Raw genomic sequence first — 16,827 nt, forward strand, 5'->3', positions numbered from 1 at the left:
CGTGTTATTGTGTTCTTTTGATTGTCTTTGTAAATTATTAACCTATTATTTAGTCCATTTTTTGTTATATCCTTTTGACGTGGCTCGGTACTTATACATTCCGCCATTGTATTATTGTGCTATGGCCAATTTTCGTATTCTTGTCTTTCATATATGCTTATGTGCTTTGTCTATATGCCTTTTTGTTTTTCTTTGTTGACATATTTATTTGTTTTATACTGATTAAGATTATAACACAATGTTGACTGCTGTACCCTTTTTTTGACATTTTTACCTATTATGTCTTACATTCATTCGTTTGATATGTTAGAGCTTTTGATTTTGCCATTTGATAAGGGACGTTCTGTTTTGAATTTTCCTTGGAGTTTGGTATTTTTGTTATTTTATCTTTTACTGGTTTTTAAATATTTGGATTTGAGTATTCCTTATGAAGGTAAATCCAGAAAACACTTCGGACACACCAAATATGTAAGTGTTATTTTCATTTACTAGTAGTGGATCGACATCACTTCTGATGGACTGTTAGTCCCCGAGGGTAACACCAGCTCGACATTCAGTGCTTATTTACTGATATGATATATAACATATTTTTCTAACATTCCCAGTTCAGAAATAAAGAAATTATGAAGAAAATAAGGTTGCAACTCCCTCAGGCAGAGTTGATCTTTGATAAATTTAGCTATTCTTTCTGGCCATCTGGCCATATGGCTTTCAAATATTCGGGTATGAGGGTTCCTTGTGAAGGTCAATCCAGTTAAGTGCTTCGCAAACACGAAATTGAGAAAGTGTTATTTCCATTCCCTTTCCATGAATACAATTTTGTGATATTTCCTGTTTTTTTCCTGTATATTTAAATTTAACAAAACTACGACGATCAGCTTAACGATGATAGAAAATAAGATCACTATTAACTGTAAACGCTATTGTTTGTTCAAGTTTCAATAGTTTTACAGTCATAATGTCTTTCGTAAAGTCTTTATATTCGAGTAAATTTTACTTGCGTGAATATAAGGTTTAGATTTAGAAATTCTTTGTGGCAAATGGGAGATAATTCAAATGAGAACCAATTTCATCACCTTTTACAAATAGGAGACAATTCAAATCCGTCACCTTTTACCAATGAGAACCAAGTTCCGTCACCTTTTACCAATGAGAACCAAGTTCCGTCACCTTTTACCAATGAGAACTAAGTTCCATCACCTTTTACAAATTCATTATGGTCCGATACACATGTTATTTGTATATCTTTTTAGAATAAAGAAAACCGATGTAAAGATTAGAAAATATTCCTGAGCTTATTGCATAAAAGAAACAGTCAGAAATATTTACTATAAATGAAGGTATTATGTTATAGATAAATGTTCACAGCAAAAACTCCTAGTTAATTGTGATGCTTTATAGACCGATATTCAACTGTTAAGATGAAAAATAACGACTGTTGAGTATTGAACATTTTAATCCGCCTTATAGTAAATCGCGTTATCTTATGTATCACTATTTTCTACGCCGTTCAATATTAACGACCCAGTCTTACAAAGAATCTGCAATTTGGGTGTTGGAAGATTAGAGATTTCATAGCAAAGGAAACAATATGAAATCTAGGAGAAAAGTTTCAAAATAGCTGAAATTTTGAAAAAAAACCCAACACTTTGGATTTCATCATGACCATTGCAGCAAAATTTGTTCTGATGCAGTTATATATGGTTCAATATACATCTGTTTGCATTGGCGTGTCAGATTACAATGAATGTAATATTATCATTACTACCAACTTAAAACATGGGCACATATATCATGCATTGGCAATTTTTTTTATCACAAATAAAGCCTTGATTGTTTAAAGTGATATCAGGCCATTACATTTTTTCCTACAGAGCAAGGATCACAATATGTATTTTTCTCAAACGGGGATAAAATTATATACAAAATTATCCAAGCACTCCTCATCCAAAATAGCATTGCTCTCTCCTTAGTATACACAATATGAACGACCAATGAAATGATTTGTAGACATGTGTTTTTTGTTTCTCCATTCATGTTTTCAAGATAATGTCCAAATTCATCAGTGCAAGTAGTTTGTGCTAATGATAACTAATATAATCTATTAATATCTGCTGATAATATATGATATAATTCTTTTTATACCATTAACACTGACACTAGAGATGGTTTTCGTCCTTTGTCTATATCGCTCTGTTCAGACGCTCCGTAATTCTCGTATAACGGCTTTGAGACACATGCAGAACATTTATCGACATCACAACGTCTGAGGACAAGTTATCAGCGACCTCACAATGAGATGTTATAAAGCATACTTTCGATAAGCGTAAAACTGTCGAAGGGAGGGGGAAAGCACCTGAAATAGCACGATAAACAGATTATTAGCTTTCCTGCGTATTGATATTATAAAATATCAGTCGCTCGACCAAATGTAAAGCGTTTTTGTTTGTAATCTGCGCTCACTCGCCAAAAAGGTACACATTGTAGCTCGCGGGTCATATTTTCGATGCCAAGGTATAGAAAACCCGATAATCTATACTTTTGAAAGCATATGATTATCGTATATGGTAAAGAAAAACCAAATAAAGGATTAAAAAAAGCCACTATGATTCATCAAGTAAAATCTAGATACTTTAATTAGGGAAAACACGACTTCTTGACTAGTCAGTATTGGTTTTGAACTAGATGTAATAGCTGCGAGTACGCCAAGAACGGTACGTTGTGTCTTTTGTCTTTATGTTCCTTGTTTTTCTTGCATCATGCCGATCTGATATGTCATGCAATTTCCAACTGATTATTGCAGTTATTCTTAAGTTCTGCTGTTACACCACTGTCACATGTGAGGGGGAGGGTTGAACGCTTACAAATAGGTTAAACTACACTATTCTATATTATGCATGTCCCAAGACATCAGCTTGTTATTCATTGCTGTCTGTCAAATTTGTTTTTCGTTTATTGTTTTGTCATAAATCAGGCCAATGCTTTTTTTCGTTTGAATTGTTTCATATTTTTTTATGTTGGGGCCTATTATAGCCGACAAAACGGTACCAATTCGCTTCGTTGTTAAAGGCCGTACGGTGACGTATAGTTGTTTATATTCGATTCGTTTGAACTATGTATATTGTCTCATTGGCTCATTATTTCATATACACTGAACATCATTTCGATAAAGTTTTGTATAAATTAGTCAAAATGATAATAGCCTTTATAAGGAAACGACTGATACTTTCAGTGATGTCACAGTTTCACGGTAGGTATATGTTGCCTACATAGATTGATAGAACGGCACGATTTCCGTATCAACAAGACAAGTCTTTAATTTTACTTTTGCTCAACACCCAGGCATAGATTGCCTTCGATGTAATTGGCACAACTTCTTAGATTTTTCGGTTGTTTAGTGTAAATTTCCTGTGTAAATTTCGTCTTCCAACTATTTTGAATCGTACGACAACGATATGTCTTATGTAGATGACACGCACGTCTGGTTTACCAAATTACCAGATTGGAATCTTTAATGACCTTTTTCCAATAACTGAAAACCTTCTTGAAGTTATGATATTATTTTCATTGTTATACTTTAGGTTGAGTATTATGCCGATGTTATACCCGATAGCTGTTTTCCAAGGAGGTAAATTGATCATATGACTTTTAAGCTTTTAAAATCACTGTCAAAATTTTAAGTACAGTGCATAGAACTAGTTTAATCCCATTGCATTTTATTGGGACTCTCCGAATTCAGGAACCTGGCAAGTTATTGTATTTTATAATATCTTCGGAATATGTTTTTTTTATCGCAGAGTTGCTGTCTGATTGGCATAGACAAACATCCACTTTTAAAAAATGTCTTAATAAATTTTAAACTGGTTAAGTTCAAGAATGTTAATTTTCTATCATTGTTGTATACAAAAAATATTATAATTGTTAATGAAGTTTTGTGGATTATTGATTTTCTCTTCGTCTTTTTACTTTTGACAAGGAAATTTTCTGTAACGATTTTCGATTGAACCGTTTTTGTTTCAGTGCCACATATAACCTACACATTTAATACTGAGACCACAACTAAATAAGGAAGATATCAAAGATTTTCCATGTGACAGTGAGAAAGTCGTTTATAAAGTATATCAAAATCTACATTTGTTTTTCTTTGGTATTCCAAACTTCAGAATTCCTCCATAACCAACTTAAACTAGACCTCTTAATTTTTTGATACAGAATATTTATCCCTAGTAGTGCAGAGCGATTATGTGCTAGTCTATCCCCTCACATAAAGGCTGTAGTATGTGCAGCTTCGTAATATCAAAACTGTTATTTTTAAGTTTGAGTGCACAGTGCTCTGATAAAAAAAAGACGTGATGAGTCTAATACATATAATTGTATTTGGATTTTTTTTTTAGATTTTTACATTCTACATATCTTACATTTGGTTAAATCCTATCGAGCATAAACTAGTTTCGTCATATTATTACTTTAAAATGTTAAAAGATTGCAACGGGCATTCCATAAATCCAATATAAGTCAATATATATTTTATTATGAACCAGATACAATCATTAAAGGGTATATTTTCCGTCCGTATATAGTTATTCTGCTTGTATCTATATGACACTATATAGAAAGGCATCTCCATTTTGTTTAAAAATCAACAGTAATTTCTTAGCACTGTTGTACACTATGGCATTTGGTGTGTTCAGTCCGTCGAATTCAGTAAGTAACGTCTTACTGACTTTCCCATCATGCTGTATCATCGTCAGGTTGTTAGAATCCTTTCCCACAACAAACACGTTCTGATCGTCGTCAACTGATATTCCACAAGGAGCGACAAGAGATTGGTCAGTGAATGTCCAGATATCGTCACCTGTCATACTACAGCAATATAGCACGTTTGTTAACCAACTGCTATAACAGATTCTGTCTTTCATTACACTTATATAAAAAATACCACATTCATCACTATATTGCCCACCTATCGTACGTAATCGTTTCGCTGACATATCCATCTCTACTATACCTTCATTAGTTATTAATATATAAATGTTTTCGTTCTGGTATGAAATTCCCCAACAACTCCAATCGAAAGTTACTTTCGCGTGAACCATTTTGTCATTAATGTTCAATATTTCCATAATACTATTTCCACCATATGAAACTGCCATGCGATCACTGTCTATAACCGCCAAATCAAACGGTTGGCCAGAAACTGGTATGTCACGAATATGTCTTCCTGCTTCACCATACTCAATTAATACTTTGTCTTCACTGTAATTGGCTATCAATATATGACTGTTTGGTAAAATTGCGCATCCAGTGACTTTTACTTCAGCCGTTTTCCTTTTTATTTTGAACTTTTGTCGCAATTGTAGCCTAGTTCGATCAAAAGATTGACCGGAAGGTTTATGTACTATTTGAGCTTGATCGACCTTTGGATCTTTGAATGGTAAACTGATAGTGTTTTCTTCAACTTTAACCTTTCCGAAAGTATCGACATTCTCTAGTAATGAAATGATTTCTTGATGAATCTCAACCCCAATCTTGTAATCTTGTAATGAGCTCGTCATTGATTTGACGCTTTGTACCTCGTTATGGATTAATTTGTTGATCTGACGAGTTCCAAGGAAAACTTGTAAGTCGGATCCGACACGTTTCAGTTGTGATGTTTGTTCTTGTAGTAACTTGATTTCTTTTTCTATTTTATTCAGATACTTCTGTACTTTTCCATATTTTGATTTACAGTTTTCGTACCGTTGGGACAACACATTTAACATTTTGTTTTCAAGTTCATCCAAATGTTTGTTAACGTTTGCTCGAATTTCACTGATTGATTTCCTGACGCTTTGTTCTTCTATTTCAAGATTTTTCATAGCAACGTTGCGATTGTTGATGAAATGTTTCATGTTTTCTAATGCGACTTTGATTGAATCCACCAAATCATCCAGCGCTGTCGATCTCTTTGAATTTTTTGCTACATCGTCGATGGAAATGACATCAGAACAATGTTTGTGTAGTAATGGAAAGCAGGCTACGCAAATGGCTACATCGTGTGTTTTGCATATAGATCAAACTTCTTGCCATGGGTATCACATTTCAAGTTGACGGGAACATTTTCAATTTTACGATAGTCGTCGGTTGACATCAGTGTGTGGTCTCCTGTAACCTTCATGGATCTGTGAACCTGTTCACAGTCAGCACAAAAACCTTCCTCGCAATTGGTACACCATTTCTGTGCATTTTTATTTGTGTTGACATAGCTACAGGGTCCACAAAGAATGTTGGATGACATACTTTACTACCTAAAACAACGTATTTGTAATTATACAGGTTCAAGTTTGAAATTCCATAAGGGCGAAAATGATTACAAGGATTTTATCCTAACCTTAACAGAACGGTTAAACTTACCTCAACACAAAAGTGTCAAGTGCTGATATATTGTAGATAATTGTCTTACTTAGAATACCATATGATGATCTTTGTATGTCTTATAGCTTTTTGTGTCTTTGTTTGTCTAGCTCTATTACTGACGAGGAAGTGACATCTTTTTTATGACGCCTTGAGTAACATGATAAATGACCACATAGAATAATATTTTTTCTTCAGAATTGTCCTTAATTGCCAATAAAATTCTAGATTGAAATAGTGTAAATCATATTTGCATCAAGTATTGAAAAATTGAAGGTTTCGGAGCATCTGAGATCATCCTCAGTTGCAATGAGATTCGTGTTGCTGAGTGTTACATTTTCTATGTACATTGGTATTTTGTCATTTATCGTTTTTGCCAGGGTGATGTCGATTTCTCTTCGATTTATAAATATTGATTGTCCCTTTGGTATCTTCCGCCTTTTGTTTTTGTTGTTTTTTTGTTAATTAACTTTACAAACAGTCAAAATTAAATAGAAACCGTTGTTAGGGTAAAATTATTGGTATTTTGTTTTGAATAATAACACAATAATGCGTATATATAGTATTGGGCATCCTTCTAATCGATGGCTGTGACAGAACTTTCGATTCAGAATAAAAGACCAAACTAATTAAAAGATTGAGAATCCAAAATAGCGGAATGAAAACTGGCTTACAATTTCTTACTCTCTTATTTTTTTAATTTTAAGAAAATTTCATACGTACAAATAATGTTCGATCCCTTTTAAAACAAGGAAGTACAATCATTATAGTAAGTAGAAACCGTTGTTAGAGTGAAATTATTGGCATATTTTTTTTGAATTAGTACACCGTTATGTAAATTAAAACGAATCATTAAATTCAGTTAGACCAATTCAAAACAGCAATAGATACCTGTAACTTGACAAATATTGTCATAGGTATATACACTATGGCACTCGGATGAATAACTTCTCGTCATGCGACAGTTCAATCAATACTGTCATGTGATTTAAAGTTCAAATTTTCTCAAGGTAGATAATTTTGTTAATTTCAATGTAAACAATAAATAAAACAAGATAGAAAATTATGTGATTCGTTACATAATAACTTTTTCGGTACACCTTGAACACCTAGAACCAACCATAAAAATACCGGAGACGATCACATGTGCTAAAAAATACGAATAAAGAAAGGATTTATGCTGATCATATAAAACAGTAGACCTTCTCATTTCTGACTGATACAAACCAAATCAATCAAATAGGCGAATACAAGATATTTTAAAGGTATTATTTACCAAATTTTATTTAAGGCATAATTCAATTTCTCAGCAGTAACAAGCCCTCTGTCCCATCGTATGGTGTTTACATATCTCAATGAATACGATAAGCTCGTGACTGCACAATATTTCATTGTCAATCCCATTCTATGAAATACTGTCGCAAATGCAGCTTGGTATGATTAAAACATTTTTTTTTAAGTTTCATTGTCCAGTATTTTTAATTATTAAGAATGGTTTAGGTTTGCTAATTCAATATTTCAACTTTCCAATCGCACTCAATAAATCCAATGAAAATCAAAGCGAAAATGGAAACAGAATGTAAATGGCATAAGTAAGTATAATTGTATTCATGATTAAGATAAAATAAACAAATAACACATTTTCAGTCCTCGTAAGAATATTCTGCCTGTATCAATGTAACACTATATATATAAGAAGGCCTCTTTATTTGATTCATTACAACCTAAGAGTATTTTATTTTTAATTGTAGTACTCAAAGACTAGATTGTTCAGACCGTCAGATTCAGTAAGTGCCGTCCTACTCATTTTCCCCATCATTGTCAGGGAGTTAGAATTTAACATCAATAATTCGAGATTAAACAAATTAGATGAAATCAATATAAGTAAGTAATAGTATGGTATATGGTGAAAATCAATATGTATATATCTTAAACACATTCACAAATGGGGATCTTCCTATAAGGTGTCTTCTGGCTATGTAACATTTTGAATATGAAAACAACACTTTATATATGTCATGCGTCCGAGTCGCTTTCCTGGATTCACCATCATCAGGAGTGCTCAAATGATTGATAATACTTTCGATAATAATCTCTGGTCGGTCATTGGTATTCGATGGTAAAGTTTCCGTCGATATATGTAAAAAATTATAACGAAAAAGCTTCCAATTCCTTGTAGACAAAGTTGACCTTAAATAGATTTGATTTTATGGTTATATAACTGCTCAAATATGTAAACATCCTTGGCCTCGAATATTTAGTACTGAGCTTACATGCTGAACGTAAATCCAGAAAAGCGCTTCAAACGCACTAAACTTATAAAGTATTATTAATAAAAACCATACGACATCGTAAGTTCAACATTGCATTCAACAATAAACAATATTCTGTAGAATATGTCAAACTCTACATAAATTTAACAGACTTTGAGGATCTGCCATCGTGACGAGGGTTAGGATTATAATTAAATCTATGTGTCTATTGAAATATCAACTTTGACTTGTTTCAATACAAACACATTTGTTTTATGTAATGAAATATGTCATCAAACATTCTTTGTCTATCCTGTAATCATGTCAACCAACCTAAGATTGAACAGAAATACATACAACAACCTCATGCATGTCATATTCCTCGTCACAATGAATTTCCTTATTTCATTATTATTGATGTAGTTTATATAAACGTAAACAGCAACAAATATAGTTATTTCGCAGTTCGATCAGCGGTAAGAGTCAATAATTTAAAATAAATACTTCTGCTACCATACAGTAAAATTGTTTTCACTTGTACTTTAAACTGGTGCTTTATCAAGACATACAAAATTATATTGCACCATTTGATTTGAATACTGAGGTATAACAACATGATTAGGAGGGTTCTTAATTTCTGTATCCTTTAAATTCTTCGGCATTTAACTATATCTTAAAAAATTACGCCTTTCTGTAAAATTCTCATGAAAATGATTTTACTATTTTTTCAGTAGTTATATGATTTCTTTATTCTGTACATCGTTTATCTCTTTTATACATAGTGTATTAATTAAATCCTATAATTTCTAGTTATTCTTTATACTTTCATCCCATTATTCTCTATTCTTTATTTTTTTTGCTCATTTTTCTTTATTCTTTTTTTTTTGGGCCATTATTCTCTATTCTGTAAACCCCATCCAGACCCTCATATATCTATGTGTATTTTATGCATTATACAAAAGCACTGATAGAATTAGTTGTATCCAGATATTTAAATGTAGCTGCACTTGTAGTACCATGCGAAAAATAGTAAGTTGGTCAAACTATATGTGCCAACAAGAGGTTACGTATTTGCAACATTTACATTTAAAGCAGACATCGGTCCTACATGCTGTCGATAGTAGGTATCGACAGCATGTAGGACCGATGTCTGCTTTAAATGTAAATGTATATAGGTGAACAGCTCCTTTAATGTTACGCCCAAGTTGGTTCAATGCTGTAAATATAGAAAGGTACTCTTTGGTCGGGTTGTTGTATCTTTGACACATTCTCCGCTGACAAACAAACGGTTCATAAAAGAACATCTATATTTTAGCAAACAAGTATAAGTATTGTTTTCCACATATTTTTGGCACGGTAGACTTAACCAAACTCAGTAAAGACCCGTCTTAATTGCATTTAATTGATAAATTCAACAACACTTACCGTTATCTTGAACTTACTTTAAATAAATCAAATATAAACGGTAATAACTGTCCTTTCCTAGATTTAGATATTTCAGTTTTACATGGGAAACTCTACCCTAAAATTTATTACAAAAGGGACGATTTTTCGTTCTCTATTGTTAATTTTCCTTTTTTGATGGTGATGTTGCTTTGGCACCGTCTTACGGTGTTTATATATCACAACTCGTTCGCTATGCCCGTGTCCGTTGTGACGTTTTTTGGATTTTTATGAACGTAATCTATGTATTACTGGTAAATTATTGAGTCAGGGATTTCGTTACCACAAATTACTTAAAACCTTTACTAAATTCTTCCATAGATATAAAGATTTGGTTTAGAAGTTTGGTTGTACCTGTAGAAAACTTATTTCAAACGGGATAGCACATCCTCATTTATACAGAGATGTTGTTTTCCGAGCCCGGAAATTTAGAAACGATCCCGGTAAACTTATCGACCTTGTAAATAAACTTATTCGAAAAGGTTACCAATTCAACACTGTAATTAGATCTTTGAATATTGATTTTATTGGTATTAATATTGATTTTGTTATCAGTAAATTAAAATCAAACTAAATATTATTGTTATATACATATGCACATTCATGGCTCTACAATCTGTCGATACCTGTATTTGGCATTGCACAAGGTCATGTTTTTCTCTGACTGTTTATGACGTCTTTACACTAAATCCATTGGATGTTGGATGTCTACTGATTGATAATTTAGTCTTAGATGCATGATTTTTTTTTTATTAGTTGTTATTGGCTTTGAACTAGCTGTCAGTATCTGAGAGTACTCTCTGATCTGTGCCAAGTGTCTTTTTGTTGTTGGGATGTACAAGTACCCGTCCACGTCCACTTTGTGTTTTTGTTGGATGTAGTTATATTTGTATTCGTCTGATGAGTTAAGCCTTTTTCAACTGATTTTTATAGTTTGTTTATTATGTTGTACTGTTACACTACTGTCCCAGGTTAGGGGAGGGTTGGCGCCTTCAAACTAGTTTAATCCCGCCACATTCTGTATGTGTCTTGTTGCTGTGTTTCATATTTGTTTTTCGTTCATTATTTTGTATATAAAATTAGGCCGTTAGTTTTCTCGCTTGAATTGTTTTACATTTGACATTTCGGGGACTTTTATAGCTGACTATGCGGTATGGGTTTTGCTCATTGTTGAAGGCCGTACGGTGACCTATCGTTATTAATTTCTGTGTCATTTGGTCTATTGTGGAGAGTTGTCTCATTGGCAATCATACCACATCTTCTTTTTATATTTATCAAGGTTATAATTATAATTATACTGGTTTCATGTCATGAATTATTTGGAATTAGTATCGATTTGCTTTAACAGTTTCAAACACGAATGTTCTCTTTTCTGCAAAGAATTCAATTCCAAAGTTTAAATTTGATATTACACAGGATCGTATTTTCTGCTCTTTTCGAGACGTTGCTATGTGGGCTGTGATCAGAGATGCAAAGGCCGACATAAGAGTGTAGGGTGGTGTGATTTCTTTGCCGGCATATTGTGTGGCTGTGACTGTGGGCATTCTTCTGTGCCGTATCTTTTAATATTTTGTTTGACCGCGGTTTTTATCGTCTGAAGTGTACTTGTTAAAGATCAAAATGCTTTCTATATACCATTTGTTTGATGTCTATTCTATTGTGCCTTTTATTTTTCCTTTTGCTCCGTCATATTTGAAGACGGTTGATACATAAGTGACTAGTTTGTCCCTGCCTCGTTTTAATGTTCCTGGTCAAGGCTGAAGGCATCATCATTGGTTCACTTCATTCATATATTGATGTTATTTTCCTTTTTAAAAGAAAGGGGTGTTGGTTGCGGGTCCTTTGTGATATGTGATTAGTTCTGTAAGGGACTTGTCCAAACGTCGTGGAGTTTGACATACGATATGGACATTTATTAACTGTTAAAGACTATACATTGACCTCTAGATATATTTTCTAATTTTTTATTTGTGTTGTTGTTGTTGTTGGAGTACTATCCATCGATTTGATCTCTACTGGATGTTCGTGACATGTGACCCAGTATTGACTATTCCCGAATTGAACCAGTACTGGATGTGACAAGTGACCCAGTATTGACTATCCCCGAATTGGACCAGTACTGGATGTGACAAGTGACCCAGTATTGACTATCCCCGAATTGGACCAGTACTGGATGTGACAAGTGACCCAATATTGATTATCCGCGAATTGGACCGGTACCGGACGTGTGTGACATATGACCAAGTATTGTCCGTCCACGAATTAGACTTGTCCTGGGTGTTTGTGACAAGTGACCCAGTATTGACAATCCAAGGATTTGACTGGTCCTAGATGTGTATGATATGTGAACCAGTGAGGAATATCCATGTATTTGACCGATTACAGATGTGATATGTAATCTAGTAATGACTAACCACGGATTGGACCGGTCCTGGGTGTGACATGTTACCCAGTATTAACTTTCCACTGATTGGACCGGTTCTGGGTGTAATATGTGACCCAGTATTGGCTATACACGTATTTGACCGGTCCTGGATGTGACCTGTGACCCATTATTGACTATACACGGATTTCACCGGTCCTGGGTGTGACATGAGACTCAGTATTGACTACACACAGATTTGACCGGTTCTGGGTGTGTCATGAGATCCAGTATTGACTATCCACGGAGTTAACCGATTTTGGGCGTTCAATGTGAACCAGATGAACCTGACATATTTTATAGGATTCTTTTCTGAGATGCCCCGTTGACAAATTAAGAAAATGTTTAAGAAACTAAGGTTCCAACTCCCTCAGGCAAAGTTGACCTTGAATGAATTTGAAAATTCTATTTAGTTCCCTTTAGGACTTACAGCTCCTAACATATCTACGTATTCATACATCCCTGGCTTTCAAATATTTAGGTTTGTTCGTTCCCGCAGAAGGTAAATCCAGAAAAGTTCTTCGGGCAGACGACATTTATAAGGTGTTATTTTTATTTCCTTTACGAACCAAATATATAAATGATAACGAGTCTCGAATGAACTAAACGTTGATAATGAAATAAAACTGCGTCAATCTTTGATTATTATAGGTTCAATCGTCCTATAAATATTTGTGAATGTTATATTTATCTTTGTACAAATATAGATTAACATGGAGTGAGTGTACAAATCTATTACCTCTATGTAATATTAACAGCTGATTATTATCGCTACGTGGGCGAGACAAGATTTGCAGAAATCGTGCAGAAAAACAGATTTCTATTGCATCACAGGGTGATTGTCTGACATTATGTCATTTATATGGGCTCTATATCTGCCAGTGGACTCACGGAAGCAAAATGAGTTTCCTGTAAAGTAAAGCCTAGGTTGTATAGTATATGTTCCCCGATTTAAACCGCAATTTGCATCCTATATTTTGGGTACACTTGAAACTAAACTATTGTGCAGATAACCTGCACTCATTTAATTTTCTTTATAATTTTCACGTTAATTTTATTAAACACCACGTTTCATTTCTTTATCTATCGCTTTGTAGACTAAAAGTAAAATCTAACATTTTATTGCTTTCGATGTTGCATTTCTGGAGTAACCTTTATTAGCAAGCAGGAAATTAGTATCACCGTGACATTCTTCAAGAAACAGATTCTCAAATGGTCGTTTCGGAAGCTCTTTTACCTCTTGTTAACAATTCGGAAGCTCTTTTGCCTCAAATGGACATTTAGGAAGCTTGTAGTATATTACACGTTCATCATCAACATTGCTGAAGTAACAATTCTATACGTAAAACTTATTGCATTAGTATAAATTCATTAGGATCTATCTGGAATAGATCTATGCAAACTGAGTTGATTGCTTATACTTTTGTTTAAAAATTATGGATTGTGTATTTCGAACGCGCATGCTGTCCATCCATGAAACAAAATTACGTCAAACAAATTTTATCAGAACGTTCAACAAATCTATCATTTTGCCTTGCAAACAATAATTAAAAGTTATTTGAGATTATTTGTCACCAGAATGTCCCTTCAGTATCTATTTTGTATGTACCTTGTTTTTTGCCAGTAACTGTAGAATCTACCTTGGTGTTTTGGTAGTACTGTTTTTACCATTTGTTAAGAATTAAGTCAGTGATGACTTTGGAATTTGATGGAATCAGCGTATAGAATAGAAAAGAATATTTTTATTTCCCAAATTTCAGGACCCATAAAGGGCATAAAATCAGTTACAATTGATTGATATAATTGATAATTACAACAATAAACATCACAGTGTACATGTAAATGTATATTTAGTATATTAGATTTGGTCAAATTCAGAGCCAACAACAATATCTATTGTGAATGCACGATAAAATAATAAAATTACATTATATGCATTCGTTCTCAAATTATTTACTATACTTAGTATCAATATTCATACCTAAACCCCTTAATTCAAAACACTCTCCAATATAAAAGTAAATGAAATAATGCCGTCAGGTCATTACTGCTTACTCAGCTATTTTTCTTTAAAACGAAACGCCACAGCAGAAGAGAAAAAGCTAAAGAAAATTTAAAAAAAAAAAATACGAATGATAATGACAATGAAGTCTTGAACTTCAACAGCTGCTAGAAGTATAGATGTGGGATAAAATAATAAAACTCTTATAAGACATCGCCATTCCTTCAAACAAACATTTAAATAGCCAAATATCAGGTAGACCCAGCACTATCTTTAAGACATAGACATGCCTTATAAAGCATGTTGTGGTCGAATTCTAGGTCTATTCATATTTGAGAGAAATAGAGATTAATAAACAAATTGTTATTAATACAATAGATTCATATAGAATTTTTAAAAATTGCGAAGTTTGAAGTTAACGAAGAGAAGATTCCATGGGGTTCATCAAGTCGAAAAAGACAACAACGCCATAACTAAAAGAAATTAGTCTAAAAGATAAACAACAGTATACAACTAAATATTGAGTTTCTCAAACAAGACCAAAAACCAGAGATGACCTCATGTGCTTCCATTGACCATTAATAAAAAGAAATGCAAAATGGTTTTCGTTCAACCATTCTGAAACATCTTTTGTAAATCAACATTCAATACTTAACACGCCCATTAATTACACTTGCATAATATATTATAAATAATAGGCCAATATATGCCATTGGCAAAAGCGTGACATTTAGTAAGTGGGCAGACCACTATACATACTTTAGTATTGATAATATTGTTACTAACTAAACATTACATTTAATAAACAATATTTATAAGTACAGGTCAGATACATTCTAAGAAATATAATGTCTCTTGCATCCTCTCCATAAAACAAGTTGACGAATAATACAGTAGAAAATAATAGCTATGAATATTAATTACCACAAATATGTTTTTATTTAAATTTGATTTGTTACAAAAGGTCTTCATCGTGTAAAGATCGTGGCACAGAAATTGAATGTAGCTCATTCCGACTGGACGTGGTTGCGTATATATACGTCCTGCACAGTTAAATGAACACCCCAAGAAAAGGTCTTACGGGCATACAAGAAAATGTCTTACGGGCATACAAGAGAAGGTCTTACGGGCATACAAGAGAAGGTCTTACGGGCATACAAGAAAAGGTCTTACGGGCATACAAGAGAAGGTCTTACGGGCATACAAGAAAAGGTCTTACGGGCATACAAGAAAAGCCCTGGTAGTCGTATCTCCATAACTTTAAATAAGAATTATATACGATAACTGTGGTTATATTTAAATAATTCCAAATACTTTTACAAGGTTCCAGTAAATTGTTACTAATATTACAATCAGGTGAGGTAAATATTTAATATATCTCCTTCGAAAGTTTTCAATAAAAAAAAGATATATTTAAAACAAATTATAAAGTCCGAAGATTAAATGCTTGTTTTAGAACCATTTGCGTATGCTGTGAAATATTCCGTATATTATCAACGAACATCTCCAAGATAAATTTCTGGCCCCACTTTCCTGTATAAGTTTAAGCATCCATATGTCATGAACCATACAAACATATGTGATACAAATGTATATAATAAGAGGTTTGTTAATGTATTTGATGACTGAACCAGTTATCAGTGGACTAAACAACACCTTAAGTAATATGTTTGTATTTAACTTTTGGGTTGCACTATAAACCAATGGAGTGTTGATCATATTGACCTCGGTAGATAATGTTCCATATAAAGGTCTGGTGATCATGCACTCACTTGGCACATTCTCTTTCTTCATAAAGACATCGACGTGTGCACATCATAATGAAATATTTAGTGCTTTTATTGGCTGTGGGACTGGCTACGGCTATTGATCTTAAAGGAGTTAAGAAGACAAGACATATATACAAACGTCAAGCAGGTCAGTCATCTATTCACAACTTTCCATTGTTTTAAAACAATAAGTGTTTTACGAATGGAAAGGTTAAGAAACAGTTATAGTATTCGAAAATTAATTCAGAAGCTTATTATATAGAACGTTTTAAGCATAGAATGCTTAAGCTTTGAGGAGGCACCATCGAATATCTGGTCTCATTCTTTCCATTCAATATTTGCAATAACAGATGTTACTAGTGAAGCAAAAAAATGCACCAAAATGCATATTCATTTTTATTACTGGAGTTCGTGTAGCTCACACTTAAGATTGTTTTAAAATTTTATGTTAGGTAAATCTGTAATTTTTGTACTTCTTCTTTGGGTCAATGTATTGTCGGTTTCTTTGTACGGTTTATGGCTCCCTGGTATTTTTCGGACATTGTT

At 33.2% G+C, this 16,827-nt stretch overlaps 2 protein-coding genes across 3 annotated transcripts in view; one reads left to right on the forward strand and one right to left on the reverse strand.

Moving 5' to 3' along the window:
* Positions 1 to 4,357: 4,357 nt before the first annotated feature.
* Positions 4,358 to 7,369, reverse strand: LOC127702036 (uncharacterized). Of its 2 annotated transcripts, none has more exons than XM_052206031.1 (2): positions 7,285 to 7,369; positions 4,358 to 6,287 (listed from the first exon to the last, which is right to left on the reverse strand). In XM_052206031.1, exon 2 carries the CDS (start codon positions 5,889 to 5,891, stop codon positions 4,596 to 4,598), a length of 1,296 nt encoding a protein of 431 aa, XP_052061991.1. In that variant the 5' UTR covers positions 5,892 to 6,287; positions 7,285 to 7,369; the 3' UTR covers positions 4,358 to 4,595. The 2 variants fall into 2 exon arrangements, with proteins under 2 accessions (XP_052061991.1, XP_052061992.1); XM_052206032.1 differs by lacking the exon at positions 7,285 to 7,369 and adding an exon at positions 7,117 to 7,166.
* An 8,933-nt stretch (positions 7,370 to 16,302) lies between these two features.
* LOC127702034 (putative per-hexamer repeat protein 5) overlaps positions 16,303 to 16,827 on the forward strand; it is a 39,861-nt gene continuing 39,336 nt past the window's right edge. Inside the window, exon 1 of the mRNA XM_052206027.1 lies at positions 16,303 to 16,429. Coding sequence (XP_052061987.1) covers positions 16,333 to 16,429 — 97 coding nt within the window. The 5' untranslated portion in view covers positions 16,303 to 16,332. The remainder of the gene's footprint in view (positions 16,430 to 16,827) is intronic.

This window comes from Mytilus californianus, unplaced genomic scaffold (assembly GCF_021869535.1).
Source record: "Mytilus californianus isolate M0D057914Y unplaced genomic scaffold, xbMytCali1.0.p SCAF_5, whole genome shotgun sequence".
In the NCBI taxonomy this organism is placed as follows: Eukaryota; Metazoa; Mollusca; class Bivalvia; order Mytilida; family Mytilidae; genus Mytilus; species Mytilus californianus.